The sequence below is a fragment of the Metopolophium dirhodum genome, chromosome 3 (genome assembly GCF_019925205.1).
Source record: "Metopolophium dirhodum isolate CAU chromosome 3, ASM1992520v1, whole genome shotgun sequence".
NCBI lineage: Eukaryota > Metazoa > Arthropoda > Insecta > Hemiptera > Aphididae > Metopolophium > Metopolophium dirhodum.
The window spans coordinates 18567231-18589184 of record NC_083562.1 but is presented as its reverse complement, the minus strand read 5'-3'; the positions used below and the strand labels follow the sequence as shown (position 1 = coordinate 18589184).

At 26.4% G+C, this 21954-nt stretch overlaps 1 protein-coding gene across 3 annotated transcripts in view; it reads right to left on the bottom strand.

Moving 5' to 3' along the window:
- LOC132942107 (inositol-trisphosphate 3-kinase homolog) overlaps nt 1-21889 on the bottom strand; it is an 88337-nt gene extending 66448 nt beyond the window's left edge. Inside the window, exons 1-2 of one of the 3 annotated variants that reach the window (XM_061010416.1) lie at nt 21573-21889; nt 1741-1885 (exon numbers count right to left, since the gene is read on the bottom strand). In XM_061010416.1, the coding sequence (XP_060866399.1) occupies nt 1741-1863 (123 nt within the window). In that variant the 5' untranslated portion in view covers nt 1864-1885; nt 21573-21889. Of the gene's footprint in view, nt 1-1740; nt 1886-13158; nt 13384-21572 lie in introns of those variants that run through there. The other 2 variants (XM_061010417.1, XM_061010419.1) reach the window with 2 other exon arrangements.
- Between the last annotated feature and the right edge of the window lie 65 nt (nt 21890-21954).

Sequence of the window (21954 nt, the reverse complement as noted above, 5' to 3'; positions counted from 1 at the left end):
TAACAAAAGCTCACACCTGTTTCATAATATTCTAATTGAATCGTTAAAAATAATTTTATATACACGTTATAAATTTAAAATAAAATATTTGTTGTTTTATAACATAGTATATAGTATACATTTATAAATGTAAGGTAAAATTATATTTTATGCACAGTCTCAAGGTGTTTAAATAATCCTTCCTATAATAATTCCTTGATTTAAAGAAAAAGTTATTGTATTTTTAAAATTTCACTACCTATCTAATACGCCGATGTGTTAAACTTCTTAAATAATAATTAAATATATTTTTAAAAAATTGCGAAAGCCACCGTGAGGATGGTCAATTTTCTTCCAGAACCAACTTTTGTTTTTTTCCAACCGACTAACCAACTAACTATTTTCATTCAATAACAAACTGTAAACAATCTTTTTAATATTCTTCTCTGTAACTATATAAATTATAATGTAAGTACATAATATTGAGTACATTATTTCATTAATCGTCAATCAATAAATTAAGATTTGCCCAATTAAAAAAAAAAAAAAATAATCATTAATTTAATATAAAATCACTATTGAAGTCGAAATATATAATTATAAATTATATAACCATGTCTTAATAAGTCATTGATCAACAGTAAAAAAAAAAAAATACTGTTTCATTGAGCACTCAGTATTATGGCCTACAAAAGTGACGGTCCCAACGAAATCTAACTGACAGCTGATGTAACGTCGAAGTATAATATAGAGAATCGAAAAAAGGTCACACGCATAACAGAGATATTAAATCTAAATATACCTACTTAAACGTTTATACAGTAGTTATATAATGCGAATATAAAAAAATATAATACGAAACGAATTACAACGTAGAAATTGCAAGGTTTGTACGAATAATATTTTAGGGAACAGCGTTTTTATGAGTTATATGCTTAGATTCAATCCAAACGATTAAAAAAATTGTAGTATGTAAATGTTTTATTATTATTTTATGATTCCGCCAATTAATTATAGTGACGCTTCAGAAAAGCGTACGTGTTAAATAAAAATTCTATCACTATATAGGCATATACTATATACGCCTATGGTGTAAAGGAAAGTGTAAACTGTACTCATATTGTATTATACCCTATATAAATACATTATGGCTCTTGTGACATGTAAAAGTCAAATAACAATATAATAATACAGTATATTTTACGGGAAGGCCGAGGGAATATAAATGTTAGATATGTGGGTAATATTATATTACACAAATATTAATAAATATAGACGTGTAGGCTCAGCAATGTCGGTGTGCAATAAATAACTAATAAGTATACAAAATCCGGACAACGATGCTTAATATTATATTATTATGAAACTTATCTTAAATAGTAGTGAACGAAAATAATAAATAATAAATTATAATACAACGATAAATCAATCGTAGGTGTATGATATTACCTACTCTTGAACAATATTTTATATTAATATCATATTTTTACATTATAAGTACCTACTTACTAGTTATAACACATTATAATATGTCCTAAATATATACTTGTAGGCCTTACAATATGTAGTGCGTTTAATGATTATTAAAATATAGATAACGGTTATTCAATTACGTATCACAGTGATAAATCCATATAATCCGGATAATTGTGTACACAAGCATAGGATTATAACTTTATTATATTAATAATTTGTTATATTATAAACATTTTACCGATTTAACCCGTGTCGTATAAAAGGTTTAATTTATTTATGTTTTACCTGTTGATGAAGAGCGATTTCGTCGCCGTCACTTCCCGTACAGAGGTGTTGTTGGCGTTTCGTTTCACAGAACCGCTGCCATTGACGTCGGGGCCCCATGGTCACCAGGTTCCAAAAGCACATGGTACCATCTTTCTGTGCGTGTCTGTTATAAGGTTTTTACGAGTTATTTCAAGACAATATTTTTTTATTATGTAAACTGGATTTATTGATATTATACGACTTATATCGTTATTATCGTTATTATAGTTGATCGACTATCGATATTATATAATTTTATCACCATCATTCGTCGGGTAGAGAAACACACGAGAACATTAATATTTAATTTATATGATGGTTATACAAAGCAATGTATAACTGTATAAGTTCAGAATACCATAGGATTTACGTACAAAGTTCCATTTTTCATTATATTTTAAAAAATATTGGAATTTTTTATTAACACCCCCCCCCCCCCCCACCAAAAAAAAAAAACTACTCACTAGATTCAATTTGTTGCCAGGAAGTTGAATATCAAAGCATTTTTTTTTAATTTGCACTATAAAACGTGTAAATAGACCCAAAAGTTAAAACATTTATTATACCTACTCAAAGCTTAAAATTGTATAATAAAACAACACAAAAAACCTCAGAGTTCTGACAAAACTTCATGCTATGATTCATGCATTAAGTTATAACAAAAATAGGAAGTTAATGTAAAAAAAAGGTGGGTAAGTAGATGTCGCTCTGCTGTACAGTAGGTAACAGGTGGGTCACTGTAATGGATGATGTTAAATTTGAATTCAATGATAGAATATTATTGTATAAGAAAAACGATTTTGAGCGAAAACGGTCAGTCAGCCTATAATATTACCAAGTATATTTGATGATATTATTGTGAATAAAGTAATTTATATACAACCTATTTACCTACGTGGAATCTTGTTTTAAATGTTCGATCCTTAGCTGTAAAAGTTGAACATTTTATAAATTTTTAATTATTAAATTTTAAATGTGATAAATGTTGTCAAAATGTTAACTTTAAATGCTTATAAAAAAAATTGTACCTATGTATTTTAAATATTTTTCAACTGCTATTGTAACAATATTTTAGGAGCCTTGCATTAAATTTTCACGCTTTTTTACCCAACAAATAAAATTTTATTGATATTCGCAGAAAAAAAAAACTAAAAAATTAAAATTTGAAATGATCCGTTAAAAGCTCAAAAAGGGTCAAATTATTTTCAAAATTGTTTCATGTATAAAAAAGGCTAATATAAACATTCAGTGAACATTTCATGTATTTACGATCATTTGTTTTAGAGTTACACCAAAAACCAAAATCGATTTTTTCGACTACTAATCGTGTACAGACACAAAAATAAAAATAAAATAAAAAACACACATTATTGTAAAATCAATACTTCATCGTTTCACTCAGAATCTAAAAAGTGGGCAAGTGGGTGTCGCTAGAGAAGAAAATCCAGGTTTTCCTTTATTTTTTTTTGTTTTTTGGTGCTTTTGAACACTAATGGAAATATGGGATTTTAACTTCCCCAATGCAAAAACTCTTTTTAATTTGTGAAGTAAAAACAACTAGAATTTTAAAATATTGCTTAAATAAATTAGACATTCAACTCAAATGTTTTTTTTTATTATTTACAGATTTGCCATTGGTACATATTATACTACTATTATAATTAATTGAAATATTGCATGTACACTTTTTAATGTTATTACGCGTGTATAATGTGCGTAAAATTCCTGAATCTTTTATAATATTCATCAGTATTATCTAAAACTTTCGGAATAGTAAATACATTTTATAGATTTTTAATTTTTCTTTAATATCCTAACCCCACCAATTATGTCATACACTCTACATTCATAACTTATTTTAATAACGTGAAAAATAACACGTTACTCCAAATAAATAACTTTCAAAAAAAATTTCGTTACAATTAATTTAAATAAAATATAATGAAATTAGTATAGCGTTACTGAAAAAGTAATTACGTTACAGTAATTTGTAATTTGCGTAACGTTAGGAAACAATTTTATACATATAGTTCATCACAAATATATACCAAATAAAAATAAGAGAATCTCATGAGTATAAGCCATCTTTGATTTGATCTTTGATTTTTCAAAATGTTCATCCATTTTTAAATATACAGTGGTAATATATACACAGGCTACAGGCAGGACGACTGCAGAGTGGCTCACACATGAATTTAGTTTTGTTTCTCAAAAATAAATTATTTTTATGTTTATTTAAATGGTTGACATTGATAACATATTAATATATTATGTTTCTCTAATCAGTGGCGCAACCAGAATTTGTTCAAGGGGGGAAATTATATGAGACCCATAGTGTCTTTTAAAATTAATAAAAATTAAAAAATACTAACTAGTGTATGAACAAAATACAAATTATTAACATGCAACTAAAAATTAATTTAGAAATTATGTGTTTAAAAATTTGAGTTTTTGTTTTTGGAAGATTAAATTATTCTATAAACAAGACAATAAGACTAATTAGGTAGATATTAAGTTAAATATTTATTAAAATCTCAATTACTCATTCATTTGACCATTCAAAAGTAATGAAACCAGTTTGTATGGTAAAAATATTATTTTATATTCTACAAATAATAAATTATAATTTAAACAAGTATAATTATTTGCATATTTCAAAATATTACCTACCACACATTATGCATTACCACATATATAATTCATTAACACTAGCTCAATTTCATAATAAGTTTTTAAAAAATCAAATTTCTTTATAGTAGTACATTTATACGATAACTATGTGTGTTATTACAACTTTTTTTTTAAGTATAATTTTTTTAATGTACTATTATTTGATTCGTAGAACAAATATAATTATAATTCTATTACAATTGTTACAAAGGAAGACATTGCTCTTGCTAATATTATAATATCCAATATTAATAATTCTAGGAATAAATGAAGTATATGTATATCCATACCTAATTTTATAATTTAATTAATTAATTATTGAATACTTTAATATGAAAATCATGACATTTCCAATTATAACTATTCCCTCCACTCTGATCTCAAAATCCCAACCATTCATTCACTAGCCTCCCACTATAAACCATTTCACAAAAACACATTCAACCATTCAAATCACCTTATTTAAAACCTCTCCTCTACACTTTCTGATAACCCACAACTTGATCTTAAACAAAATTGGCCCAGGAACCTCCTCAACATCCATCATGCCATCCAGTCTTGTATACTTAGGGTTGCCATTTTCCCCCGCATGACCCAGGGTGTCCCGGCCGGTCATTAAGTTTGTCCCGGTTAATAGAAGCTGAGAGAAAACTAAACTATACTAGACTTTTTCTTGATAGATAATATGGTTCCCGGTGATATAATGTTGTACTTACTGGTTGTACTTATTTCAAAATATATAAACTAAAATATTGGTTTTACAATAGTCTATACATATACAGGGAATTAAATAAATAAATAATTTGTACCTATAATAAGTTAAAAATGATTATTCATAATATATATATTATTGTTTGTATCCTCTTTTTTTTCAAAATTAATTTAATCAAAAAGTATCAATATTAGTAATAAGTATCTAGTAAAAAGTTATAATAATAGTAGTAAGTTAATGTAAAAAAATTTTATTGACTAATAAATACATAAATAAAAAATGTAGACAGGTGGGCTTTGCTATAGGTTACAAGTGGGTTACTGTAATGGATGGTGTTAAATTTGAATTCAATGATATAATATCATTGTATAAGAAAAATGATTCTGAGCGAAAATGGTCAGTCAGCCTATGATATTATTGTGAATAAAGTAATTTAAATATAACCTATTTACGTGGAACTTTGTTTTAAATTTTCAATCATTAGCTATAAAAGTTGAACATTTTATACATTTTTAAGTACAAAATAATTATTAAATTTTAAATTTGATAAATTTTGTTAAAATTTGAACTTTAAATTTTTATAAAAAAAAATTGTGCCTATGTATTTTTATTATTTTTCAACTGCTATTAGAACGATATATCAGGAGCCTTGCATTAAATTTTCACGCTTTTTTACCAAACAAATTACATTTTATTGATATTCGTAGAAAAAAAAAACAAATTGAAATGATCCGTAAAAAGCTCAAAAAGAGTCAAATTATTTTCAAAATTGTAAGATGTATAGAAAATGCTAATATAAACATTCAATGAAATTTTCAAGTACCTACAGTCATACGTTTTTTAATTACAACAAAATAAGAAAATTGAAAACTGACAATGTCCGTGAACAGCTCACAAAGAGTCAACATTTTTTCAAAATGTTATTGTGTATAGAAAATGCTAATATAAACATTCAGTGAAATTGTATTTTTAATATTTTTCGACTGCTATTGTAACAATATATCAGAAGCCTTGTATTAATTTTTCATGCTTTTAGGCACATCAAATACAATTTTATTAACATTTATAGAAAAAAAAAATTTTGAAATTGAAATTGTCGGTAAACAGCACAAAACAAGTCAAAATATTTTGAAAATTTTATCAAGTCTAGGAATTGATAAAATAAACATATGATATAAATTTCAAGAGTCTATACGGTTATTCGTTAAAAAATATTAATATAAATACAAATAAAACTAAATTTTTTAACAACTACTATAAATATTTAAGAAAACAGTGTTAAGTCAAAATCACAATCTTGACCTAAAATTTTGACAACATAAAAATAAAACAGAACAAGCCCAATTGATAGCATCCTCAACTACGCAGGAGAAATCCCACCACAACTCCAAAGACACCAAGATACATTAAAATATATCATTAAAAGAAAAAGCACACCCAACCACATTGGGCACAAGACTATTTTCAACAACTACATCACATCACCAATAAATACAGAACACAATAAATCTCCCACGATACGGGACATATTTAACAGATTACAACAATCAATTGATATTCATACCTCAGTCGTAAATAAAATTACGTTCCAAGCCACACCACCCTGGAAATGGTAACTGAAACTAAATAGTAAATACGGAACTTCTTGACCTTAATAAAAAAGCAACAAATAATACAATAATCACCTCTATTTTTAAAAATACGATCCAGCACTCATTCTCCAACCACACCAAAATATACACCGATGCATCAAAATCCGAGCATGGAGTAGGCTTTGCCGTAATAAAACATGACACAATTATCCAACATAAGCTTCCAACAATAACCAGTATTTTCTCTGCCGAAAACTATGCCATCTACGAAGGGGTAATCCTAACAATCACGCTAGAATCTAATGACATACTCATAATCAGTGACTCACTTAGTACCCTACTAGCTCTTAAAAACCTATCCACCAAAAATGAAATAACTCTAAATATCCAATCAAAAATAATCGAAACAAAAAAAAATATAGAATTCATGTGGGTCCCTTCCCACACTGGAATTGCAGGAAATGAAAGAGCCGACAAATATGCTGACCTTGCAACAAAAAATATTTCAACCCCTACTTTAAATAACATATTTTTCATGGACATAATAAACTCTATTAATGAAAAAATAATCTCAATTTGGCAAAACCAATGGAATTTAATACCAACAACTAACAAACTCAAAAACATAAAAAAAGATATCAAAAGGTGGCACACCTCCCCTCAATTTAACAGACGCCAAGACACCGCAATCACCCGTATCAGAATCGGACATTCCGCACTCACACATTCATACCTTATCAGTAAAGAGCCCCAACCAATATGCAACACATGCAACTAAATACTAACTATTAAACACATAGTGGAGGAATGCACACTATACACCTCAATACGCACCGAACTGAAGATGCCACCCAATGTTGCAGAAGCACTCGATGAACACAACACGTCAAAAATCATTAAATTCCTAAACATTACCAATATTATTATAAAATTGTAAACTCTGTAAATAACAATTGTTAAAAAACTATTATTTCATAAATGTACACCTAACTTTAAGAAACATATATGTAACTTTCCCAGACTAATAACCTTTGCTGTTGAAGCCTTATCTTTTAAATAAAAAAAAATAAATAAATAAAACAATCCAATTGTATGTCATAAATAAATACATGGTTGTACAATTTGTAAAATTTTAAATAGGTACTAATAATACTATACTTTAACTTTAATTCAACTAATATTGTGATGCATCTATATTCTATGACATAATAATTATTAATAATTGCAAATAAGAATATAAATATAAATATAATTATCAAAATCCTGTCATTTTAGATTCTGACCGGAGCGATGAATGTATATATTTTACAATGTTGTGTTTTTTTTATTTCTTTATGTGTACACGATAAATAATCGAAATAATGGTTAGATTTTTAACTTCATTATCTCTTCCGGTGGAAAAGTGAATCTAGTTTGTGCATTGGGGGTTAAAATTTAAAATTACTAATCGTGTTCAAATGCGCCGAGAAAAACCGGGAATTTTTACGATAAATCGGTTTTCGACAAATTCTATTTTGGTTTTTGGTTTAATTCAAAAACAAATAACTGTAGATACATAAAAATTTCACTGAATGTTTATATTCTCATTTTATATACACCATACAATTTATATCATGTTTATTATATCAATTCCTATACTAGATAAAATTTTGGAAATATTTTGACTTGTTTTGAGCTGTTCATGGACAATTTCAATTTTCAATTTTTTTAAGGATTGAAAATTTAAAATAAGGTTCCACGTAAATAGATAATATATATAAACATTACCAACATACTTACTTTTAAGATATTATTTTTATATTTAGTTAAATGAAATTTGACTTTTAATCTATTATTAGGTACACTCTATACATCTATTATCTATTGTTCTATCCTAGAAGTCAACTATAGGTTTCAGACACAGCAAACTATGTTTATATATTATATATGAAAAATATACATTTGCCATCTGGTCCATAACACTATAACCAATAGGTAATAACTGTTATTTTACTATGACATTATTTGGAAATATACCAACACATTTTCCTCAACAAGAAAACATAAATACACAATATAAACTCAGCCCTGTATTTTATATAATATACTAGAATGAAAGGACATATTATTATTCCATTTGCTTTTTCTGCCAACTCTAAACTAACTTAAATGTTAATTCAATTTTTACAAAGTTTAAATGTTTTTTTATTATTGTTCCATATTATTCCATTCATTTGAAGAAAATTACTTGGAATGTGAATTTTTGCAATTTTGGCAGATTCAATTGCAAATATTTATTTCTATGCCATAAAATCGATTGGTCATAAACACAATGGACAAATATTGCTTTGGGAGTGGACACACCATGGTTTTTACCAACCGCAGTAAATCACTAATAATAGTTGTATACTTGTATGCCAACCAGTGGGTGCAGCAATATAACTTTGGTATAAGCTATAAACTCAAAAATAGTAAGAATATAGTTTTGTATTTTAGATTCTGAGGAGTGCCAATGATATTGGTTTTACAATCATGTGTGTTTTTTTGTGTCCAATGGACAATGACACTTTTTGTAGCAGAATCTGTAGATTTAATCTTCAATATTGAGTGTGGTTTTTGTTTCTCACTAAGAGAGACAAAAATAAAAACTTTCCAGTATTTTGAAAAAGGAGTTTATTTAACGCCCGCAGTTATGGAATAAATTGGTATCGTTTTTCTTTTTGTTATAGTTCAAAAACAAATAACTGTACACATATACTTGATATAATCACAAAATATTAATTATATTAACATTTTTCAGACATAATATATTTTTTTAAATATTTTTGCTCTTTTTGAGATGCTATACATTTGAAACTATTAACCTTTTTTCAGTTTCAAAAAGATTGGAAATCTAATACAATAAGGTTCCTCATAAGTTGTTCTTATAGCAAATAAATAATTTCAAAGATCTACAGTCAAGTTATTTTTATAAACGTTTAAATTTAAGATTTTGGATAATATTCATTATTCAAACATAAATTTAGACTAATTTTAGGTTGTTTATACAATTATACATAAATATAAACCTGATATATACATCAATATATAAGTTAGTTAATAACAAAATAATTTTTTTTTTTTTATTAGGGTTAAGGCTTTGACTATTGGGTCATTAGCCTGTGGTACTGCAGGGGAGGGTACTGTAGATTTGTTTACACGTGTGTGTTTGTTTTGGCAGAATTTTTTATTTGGGCACCCGTAGGTATCTGCCATGCCCGGGTAGGGGATGGCGGCACTTATCCTCCAAACACCGTGATTTGCCCGAAGAAAAATGCCACCCGCGACCGAGGTATTGAACCAACGCCGATGTGCGTCGCAACCAACACCTTAGTCCGCTCAGCCACTCCGTCCCCCAACAAAATAATTATAGATAATAATAATATAATATAATATATAATGGTTTTATCAAACTATTACCATATAAGTGTATAACTGATAGAAAAAAAGTTACTTATATATATTTAAATATATTATAAAATATAAAATATTCTTAGAAATAGATGTTAACACACTGTCTGTAGGCTCAGAATCGTTTATCATACACAACAATTTATTATTAAATACAAATTTAAAGAGACCTAATTAATGATGAGGTAACCACACTCAATCAGAGTATGCTATCTACGATACAGCATGTAGAACAGTTCCCTGGAGATTATCATTATTCATTATTATCCTGAGTTGTAATTGTATATCTAACTAATGTTAATTTAATTTGAGATAATGTTTATACTTACCTATATTATATCAAGTCTTAAAAAAGCATAAAAAGAGAAAAATTTTTTTTTAATTATATTAGATCTAGAAAGTGCTAACATAAATTTTTGATGAAAATTTCAAGTTTCCACAGTTATTTATTTTTGAAAAAACAAAATCGATTTTATCAACTGTTTTTGTATAAAAATCCCTGTTTTGCATAATTTTTTTAAGTTTTACAGATTAATATTTTACTAAAGTAAGTACCAACTATAAAAAAAAAAATAGATCAATTTATAATATATCGCTACTGATAGAGTGACCAACTTCAAAGTTTAAAATAGAAACATTTTACTACTCCAAAAGGTATTATGAATAATAATATGTCAATTACCAGATAATATTTATTATTTCCTCTATGGAAACAAAATCAAAGACCATCAATAGAAAATTGATTTGACTATTACCATATCAACAAGAATTTCTACAGTTTCTTTAGAATCTTTAAAAAAGTTTAAAAAACACAATTTTATAATTTGTGAACCAAATATTGATTTTAAAATACATGGTAATAATATATTTGATAATTGATAAGGATAACTATTAACAGTGATTATAAATACTATACAATTTCATTAAATAAGTTATTATTACATGCATAATTCAGGGAAACTCTCAAATATTTAAATTGTCTTCAAAAAAAATTACTTTTATATCAATATAGATAATAACAAAGTTAACTAAATAGAATAATACATTTTTAATACCTACGTCCAATTTTCAGATATCTATAACATTTATTTACAATTTATTTAATTGGTGAATTAAATTTAAAATAGTAGGTTTGTCTCTAAGACAACTAAAAGATTTGTGACATGTTTTTTTTTTATATTATATAATTTGTGTAAAAATGTAAATTTTACATATTTAACGGAGGTGTTATCTATCATCTTCTTCACTGTGTCAACGATGCACAATGTATTGTATTTCACTATGGTCAGGTACCTACCTTGAAATCATGTTGATTTAAGTAAACAAAACATAACAGACTTAAAGATAACGAAAAATATGTTCACATTTTATAGCTTTTTCTCAATATGAAAGAACATAGGTACCAGGTAGGTACTCCTTAATACTATCAATTTCGTATGCGCAACAATACTATTAAAAGGATTATCAAATAGATTAGAGTAACAATAATGTTTTAATAATTGATAACGAACAAAATTAACGTTATCGTAGTTGACCAACTGACAATTATAAATTAAGGTATTCAGAACTTTGATAACCTAAATAAAAATGTATTCAGAACCAATATATAGGTGGTAGGTAGTATATTATGGTAGTAAATTATATTAAAAAAAACCATCTTGCAACTTTGTAAAACCTATAAATATCCTCAGGACCATTTAGAATTAATACTTTAATTTTGAGTTGAAATAACTATAATAATATTATAGTTGAATTATTTATGTAGATAACAAAATAATAATAATTAGACAAAAACAAATTAAAATTATCCGCTCTAGAAGATTAATTGTAAACTATATCATAACGGTTAATTAGCATTTTAATATTTATAATATTAATAATAAGCACTCAATATTCACTTAACCAGTTTTCAAATTATTATGGTTATAAAATGACAAAAAGTAAACTGAAGTAAACAAACACAATGGCAGTGTATAATTGTTAAATAAGACAAACAATATATTGAGATACAAAATTTAAGACATTTTGAAAGTACCTACACTTAATAGACTACATATTATTATTCTATATAGAAAATATTTATTCAACATGACAACACATATCTTAAACTTTATCTAATCAATTTAAAATTACACATTTACACTATTAATGAAAGCAAAAAATTAGTTTACGTGGAGTGTGGACAGTGGATACTATAATATTTTTGAGCGATACATATAAATTAGTATTGGATATTATTCAAAGTTTTTAATGTATTTTCTATTCAAGAACAATAGTTTATGGATTTATCTATAAAATACGGATGTGACTAAAATAAAATATGTTACATAATTAGGAATAAAATGAATATTTTTCATCAAATAAGTATAGTTGGCTAAATGAAACTTTTCAAACATTACAATACATGTATCTACTTTCGATTCTAGAAATTGAATCGGTTTAAATTTGACAACTTTTATATAAATTTCCCAACACACCCAACTCAATAAAATTAAAACGTTATAAAATTCAAGATCCAAAAACTAAAATCACTTAAAATAATATAAATTAGCTAATATTAGTAGTTTCACTTTAAGAATAGTATTATATTTTAATTTTAAAGAAATAACTTATATAAAAAAGATTTATCTAAAAATATGTGTATAATATATATAATTACATTAAATTGTATTTACCACCATTACATACCCAATGAGTGCATGGATTGAACAATGCACATACGAATGAACAATACAATATTTTTACGACAATTTTTATGGAATTCCAGTTAATAAATTAAATTTTAATTTTAAACTATATGTACCTAAGCTGCCTCCTAACTTGACCTACTTTTATTTTCAATTTAAAAAAAAAATAGCAGAACCTCTTATTCAAGAACAATTTAACCGTTTAACATACATTTAAGTGCAAATATGAAATAAAAAATAATGGTTAAATTGTGTTTTTCATGTACCATTGCATTTATGTTTTAATATAAAATGTATAAGAACTCACCCTGCATTTTAAAACATAATAATATCCGAAAATCCGAAAATCCTCCAAATACAATAATGTTGATACTTTTCCTTATAAATTAAACACTTGCACTGCAGTAAAATAATTAAATGAAACTAAGCTTTTGATTCCTTTATTATGTGGAAATGCGAAAATGAAAAACAAAAGGATTTTTGTAGCGCGATGTGCATATTTTAAATAACGATGATAAACAGTCCGCGCGTATGGCTGTTCTCTATTAAACTGCGGTACTACCTATGACCAAAGACAGTTTAAAGGTGTGTTCCTATACAAAATAAAAATATATATATAAACATATATAATTCTATTGATATGTACTTGTGTGTGTGCATATGCTAGTATAATATGGACATACACCAGTGTATAGGTACGTAGCAAATTGGTCTTTTTTAATTTCCACCGGTGTTTTTGTTTACATAAAGTCGGAAAATTGACAAAATGTAACTACACGCAGTCGCCCATACGCAAATACTATAGTACTAAACAATGAAATATATACATTTATATATTATATAAAGGTAATATGTACAAGCAATTATTGTTAGTTGAAATTTAATATTTAGGTAAGCTTCATGGTTTGTGTACTCAAGTGTGCGATCTTTACCACCGTTAAAAAGTAATACCTGTATACGATAATAATTGCTCAGCAAAACTAAAATACGATTCACATTTACCTCGAAAAATGTATATCGTTTGACGTAACCTGCGTTATACTGCATGTGTGTTGTGTAAGTAATAATTTATATTTTTGAATATAATTTAGACATTTGAATAAAAACTCAATAAAGGTTATCATCATTTTGCGAATCGAAAAATGAATATCAATGATTTGTACTGCATGCATGCCCGGATTAAGACATTTTGAGGCCTAGAGGCCAAAGTTTTAAACGAGGCCCCTGTACGAAAAAAAATAATGTATATTAGGTACCTGTTATAATAAATATATATAGGTATTATAGATACATAGCAATAAATTATGAATAATGTATCACTTTATTTATAAATTATAATTTATAAGCTTTTTTCCTCGCTAAATAATCATCGATTTTTTTTAGGTGATTTATGCAGTGTTTAGCCTATAACGAAAAAAGTAATGGACAAATCTGAGGCCCCTGAATAAATTCGAACTATCGAGGCATGCCCCCCCCCCCCTTAATCCGGACTTGACGTAACACAGCTGAGAAAGTAGCAAGTAACTACTACCTATAGCTATATTTAGCAACCCGAAAAAAGCATAGAGCATACTAGTAGCATCAGTTTTGGAAAAAAACAACAAGCGTTTTAAACGTTTTTTAAAGATGGTTTTTTTATATGTTTAAAACTTTTTAATGAAGACATACAAATTATAATAGTCAATGATTCTATAATCACCTTTATAAGCACCTCTATAAGCACCTCTCATCACTCATAGTTAGGTATCAGTATAATGGTGTCGGCACAGATGCGGTCGGCACAGTTGCGGTCAATACCTATTTGGTGGCATTTGCGGTCACTATTTTTTATACCTATGAACTAGTTTTACAATACTGACATAATAATATAAAATATTAATAATAATAGTAATTATTATTTTGCTCTTATTCCACTTCAAAATATTGACGAGGTTGGCTTATAATTATGGAAAGCAGTCCTAATAATGAAAAACTTAAATTATTTAATTATTTCATGACTATTTTTTAGAACAGTGGTTCGAAAATGAAATAATGTCCAAGAATCTATGGAATTATCAGGTACCAAAAAAGACACAGGACGAATAATGTTGTTGAAGATTGGAACAGCAGATTAAACAAACAAATTAATAGACCTTGACTAACTTTTTAAGCTCTATACAAATGTCTCAAATTAGAAGCTGAGCATGAAGACTTATTGTATATTCGACATTTTTTAAATTTAGAAGGAAAGAAAAAGAAAACATGTTACATGGAACTCGACATTAGAATTGACAAAACATTAAAATCATATAAAAATGTCTAAAAATTCTTTCGTTTGTTCAAAAACTTACTTTATAAACTGTAACAATTAACTAACATATCTCTATAAAATGTATAGTTAAATATCATAAAAATTTTAATAAATATTTTTAAAAAAAAACTTAAGCACGCCAGTAGATATTTTATTTATTGACAGTCCTAAGCCTGTAAAAGTGCGAAAGAAAATTGTAGTTTATTGTATTATATTAAAAAAATATTGTTTAAAATTATTGTTATTATGTCAGTATTGTAAAACCAGTTCATAGCCCATTATAGGTAGGTATAAAAACGAGTGACCGCAAGTGTCACCAAAAAGGTATTGAGCGCAACTGTGCCGACCGCCTATCTGTGCCGGAATCAAGTATAATAATCTATTTCATCTGTATATTTATAATATTCTTGATTCTAAACAACTATGCCAAAGACAGTTTATTTTGGTCAATTTTACCACAGACATTTTTTCAATGGACTTTTTTACCTAGATTCATGCAGCGTATGGCGATATTATTGTATTTCTATTATAACGTTTATAACTATTAACGTATTAATTACGTTAATATTCCAAACATAAATTCAAATTTAGATTGATTAAGAATGGAAATTAATAAACTGAATTCCCTACACATGATTAACTAAGTAAAAAAATTAAGACAAAAGATATATAGGGATTGAAAACAAACATTTTAAATAGCATACAATTTCTGAGGTACCTATATTTTATTGATTTTATTAAGCAAAAATTCCAATGGTATCAACGTTGCTTAGTTTAAAAACAATTATTTAAATTTCATAACCATTATAGGAGATTTATATTGGAATATTATTATTAATTGTATTAGCTTTACAATCGTTTTATAATTAACGAGATTGACTATGCATTAAGTATTCATTAGGTTTATCTGTAAACAGATATATAAAAAACAGGTAAGACTTTTTGACTAAGCCTAAAGAATTGTATCAATAATTTTAAAAAAAGGTGGGTAAGTGGATGTCGCTCGGCTGTACAGTAGGTTACAAGTGGGTCACTGTAATGGATGGTGTTAAATTTGAATTCAATGATATAATATCATAGTATGAGAAAAACGATTCTGAGCGAAAACAGTCAATCAGCCTATGATATTACCAAGTATATTTGATGATATTATTGTGAATAAAAAAAATTAATATATAACCTATTTATGTGGTCTTGTTTTAAATTTTCAATCCTTAGCTATAAAAGTTAAACATTTTACAAATTTTTAACTACAAAATAATTATTAAATTATAAATTTGATAAATTTTGTCAAAATTTGAACTTTAAATGCTTATAAAAAAAAAACTGTGCCTATGTATTTTTAATATTTTTCAACTGCTATTAGAACGATGTATCAGGAGCCTTATATTAAATTTTTTTTTTAGCTTTTTTACCCAACAAATAAAATTTTATTGATATTTATAGAAAAAAAAACTTAACAAATTAAAAACTAACAATGTCCCTAAGCAGCTAAAAAAGAGTCAAATTATTTTCAAAATTTTTTCGATTTTTTTCGACCATGGGAGGAGGGGGGTTGAACCAGGCAAAACTGACATTACACGTAACATTTTATGAACATTTGGAAATGCATCTGCACTTATGACGAAAGTCGATAAACAGCAAACGTGAAGGGATCGTGTTTTTAATTTTTGATCTATTACCTATATGTTATATTTTCTAATCTTATTTGTAATAAATAATAATGCATAACATAATAGTACAATACTATAATAATATAATATAGTATTGTCTTTACGTTTTGCTGTTTATCGACTTTCGTCATGAGCAGATGCATTTCCAAATGTTCATAAAATGTTACGTGTAATGTCAGTTTTGCCTGTAACTACAACGACTAATGAAAGGTCATTTTCAACATTACGTCGGCTGAAAACTTACCTACGATCAACATTGGGTGAAGATCGCTTAAATGAACTGGCATCATTGAATATACATCGTGATATAAACGTGGACATAAATCAAGCACTGAATCAATTCTTTTCTGACCCTCGTCGAGTAAATTTATTAAAAAAATGATTTGTATTTTATAGTATTGTTAAAAAACACTTTTAACATGGTACTTACAAAATTAATAATAAATATAAATATGTTATAATACTATTTACTAATTATTAATGTATTTGTTATACATTTTTTTTTCAAAACACCCCCTCATTCTGAAATCCTGCGCACGGGCCTGATGGTTACAACTTATAATCTATATATATAAAATAAATTCGTGTTAGTTACACTATTTATAACTCAAGAACGACTGAACCATTTGGCTAATTCTTTTTTTGTTGTGTTTGTTATTGTCAGATATTTAGAAAGAAAGAATTGAGAAAGTTACAGGGTAAGAGGAAAATTACGTGGTGGTGATGAATAAACTAAATAATAATAATAATAATATTTTTTTGTAACCAATGGCAATGTTAATAAGTAATAACTAACACATGATTCAACAATGCCACGGGGTAAAATGAACTTTTTTGAATCACCGTGGAGACGGAATACGTATTTAATCTTATCTTTTATATTTTCATACCCCTAAGGGATAAGGGTTGTCTAGAAAAAAATAAATTAAATAATAATATTGTTGCAGATTAAAATAATTTTGTATTAATTGATTATATTAATCCACTGTAGGTGGAATTAAGTAAAAAAGACAAACTTGGTATAACTTTGATACTTTAGAGTTAAATCATACACTTACGTACAAACAGCACGGGGTCCGCGATCTACCGCAGGTAGATTGCCTACCTAATAATATACTGCCGCGAATCAGAATTTTTATTCCGGTAACAGAAAAGTTAAGATAAATCTAGAACAACACCTAATATTAAATAACGCATTGAACGAGGCATTGAACAAAGTTTGAGTCATATACAGTTTGTACATTTAACGGGTAACGAAGTGCACAGGATCAGCTAGTTAATAATAAACGGTTCAAGTTATTATTCCTAAATCATGTAAGTACATATACACTTTGATTTCAAAATCCAATAAATTATAGTGTAGGTATACCTACCAATGAATATATTATTTACTATTAAGTATTTGCCAAATTCATAATACGACCAGTTTATCCATCGAACAAATTATCTTTTCAATTATTTATATTTTACAGGCCTGACTGCCAGAGGTAGGTCAAACAAAATTATGCAGAACATGATAATTTAGATACTCATCAGTTATTACAATTATTACTATCCATGAATCCACGAAAACAAATCAAAAACACTCAGTGTAAGAAAATATGAACTTGACACAGATTTCCGATAATATATTATGCACCTATACGTATTTTAGTATCCGTGTCTATGAGACAATTATACAGGATTTTACTGGAAGATCTAACAATCAATGTTCTGATCAATATTTTTTAATTTTTTTTTTAAATAATTTACTGACTTGTGCGCTAGACGTATAATATAACATTTTTTTATGTTTATTTTTAAATACTGCAGAATAAAAAAATTTTAATCCAATTTAAATGATTTTTGAACATTTCAATATAGTCAATTTGTAAATCTGGGTTTTAGAAAACTTTTGATTATCAAAACATTTATCTTAGTCAAGTTAGATTCATTTGATTTATGATTTTTTAAAATATACAATTTTTTTGAAGTAACTCATGAAATTGAAAAGCAATTACTTTAAAAAAAAATTTACAAGTACTTTTTTTAAAATTCTCATATAGTTAATACATTTAATATAAGTTCATAATATTTGAACTTAAACTGTTTTTTACGACTGGATCAACTCAAACTTTACAAAAATGATGAGATTTAAAAAAACTGTGAAAAATAAGCTACATGACTTAAGTAGGTAAATATTTTAAAAATCAACATTTTTCTAAAACCCAAATTTACAAATTAGCTATTTTAAATATTCACGAAAATGTACAATTTATTTTGTATTAAAAATTCTTAAAATTTTTCTTTTAAAATCTTAGATTTTAAAATGTAATACAAGATTCCTCATAAGTTTTTTTTTACCTTTATCAAAAAAAAAAAAAATATCTACAAGAAATTCAAATTAAATTTTTACGAGCGTTTGTAGGTCATATTTTTACAAGATTGGATATTCACTCGATTTCTCATACGAATAACCGTTGACTCTTGAAATGTACATCATAATATGTTTATTTTATCAATTCCTACACTTGATAAAATTTTTAAATTTACAGAGTTCACTTATTTTAAGCTGATATTGTAACAATGTTTGGGGAGTATTGTATTATATTTTCAAGCATTCTGATCCAACAAATAACTTTTTTTGAAATTTATAGAAAAAAAAACTAAAAAATTTTAAACTTAAAATGTCCGTAAACATCTTGATATACGAGTCAAAATATTTTGAAAGTTTTATCAAATATAGAAAATTATAAAATAAACATGTGGTGTAAATTTCTACAAGTTGCCTACGGTTGTTCGTTTAACAAAATAATAAAATCGCTACATGAGAAATCAGGTGACTATCCGATGCTGTAAAAATTAGAACTTCAAACGTTCATCAAAATTTAATTTGACTTTCCTGCAGTAGACATTTATTTTTTGTTAAAGATACACAAACTTATGAGGAATCTTGAATTAAATTTTAAATCTTATAAACTCAAAATAATTTGCAAATATTCGTGATTTTTACGTCCTTTTTCAAAATTTGAACAAATGATTATAATGCTTATAATGAAAATTGTGACTATGTATTTTTCATATTTTTCAACTGCCACATTAACAATATTTTAGGAGCCTTATATTAAATTTTCAAGCTTTTTGACTCAACGAATAAAATTTTATTGAAATTTGTAGAATAAAAACTAAAAAATTGGAAACTAAATTGTCCGTAAACAGCTCAAAATAAGTTAAAATATTTTGAAAATTTTATGGTGTAGGTAAAATACTAATATAAATATTCAGTGAAAATAGCATGTATCTACATCAATTTTTTTAGAGTTACACCAAATACCAAAATCGATTTTATCAAAAACCGATTTTACGTAAAAATACCCATTTTTTCCTAATTTTTTATTTGTTTTTCCCGGTGATTTAAAAAACCACTGGGAAATTTTGATTTTTAAGATTTTTAAGATGTACAAACAATTAACAATTTTAAAATACTCCTAATTGGTTTTAAAATTAAAATATTTAAAATATTATAAATCAAAAAATAGAATTTGTATTTATCAAAATTATTTGAAAACGTATTTATAAGATTACTTAGGTACCTACCACAATTCACAAACATAATATTTTCAAACTTTATACTAATAAATTAAATTAAATTTCTCTTTTCCTTTTCATAAATTTAAATTTTACAATCATACATCAAAATATTGTTTTGATTTTAGAAGATTCATCTTCAACTCAATACTTACAAGTAATATTCTACCAATTAAGTAAATCCTAAGATTAATTAATTTGTAAGACTTAAAAAAGTATTAACTATTAAGGTATATTAAATAAAACCTTAGAATTTAAATGGCAAAAAAAATAAATTATTAAGACATTAAGTACTTATATAACTTTTACATATATTTATGACAGAAATTTCTAAAAAAATAATTTTAAAATAAAAAATATCGAATAGGCAATTAACGTAGATTTCAATGAGTTATTGTAGTTGTATCATGCATTATAATAAATTTATCTTATATTATGTACATCATTATTATTTAGGAACCTATTTATTTCTTTTACCACAATTTATTATGTTATAGAAATGTTTTATAATTTTAACATTTGTCAATTTACTATCTAACTATTCATTATTGTTATAACTTATAACTTATATTAGGTACCTATACCATCCATGTATGTATGTAACCTATTATGTATCATTTATCAACAAATAAAAATTAAGAAATAAAAATAAACATATTGAGTAGAGAAAGGTACCCTACCTTATTAAACTTAAATTCATTGAAAATTATTTCTTAATCTTGTACATACATTATAATTTATAACCTACCATTATAACAAATATTGTTTATTATGCTGTCTATAATAGTTTAATGAAATTCAAACAATAAAATGTAAACGCATACAGGTTTATAATATATTTGTATTTAGGTACTGTACATTTAAAGGGCCAATTTTTTTTTAATTCTACTTAACCTGTAAAAAAAACATATTCTCCACAAACATATTATTTAAGAAAATGAAAGATCTATACTTTTACCATTTAGTATAAAGAAATCCACGGCGGATTAAAGGGTTCGCTAAATAATACGATACTTAAAATATTTTTTGATTGTAAATAAATATTATAATCACAATTATCAAGTTCTTGGAGGCCCCTTTTTCATAATAAAGTCCTAGCGCAGGGCTTGTGTGTGATGCACATTCTGCTCACCCATTTTTTCCTTCTGAGACTTAATAGTATTGTAGATACATAATTTATTATGGACATACCTTGTTCGCAGTGTTCTCTGAACAATAATCTGGTGGTGGAAATTCTCTTGACGGGTGCGTCATGGTTATGCTTCAACACACTGGTCTCACAAATACATGCATAAATGTTTCACGGTTCACGCTGTAGGTCTTTACGTGTTACGTCCAAACATCCGACAGGAGTGAGGAGGATACATTTAATAAACAAACAACACTAGAAGCTGGCATTGTTTCAAGTTGACGTTTCATCATCGTTATTCATTAATCGTTTTTGTAACGTCTTCTAATACTCAATGCTGTATTATTGATGTTGGGTTCTGGCTACAGGCTACAGCATTGGTGCATTGCCTACGTTATCTTATATTTCTTCATACCTGATAGCGTTATCGGTGTTATCATATAA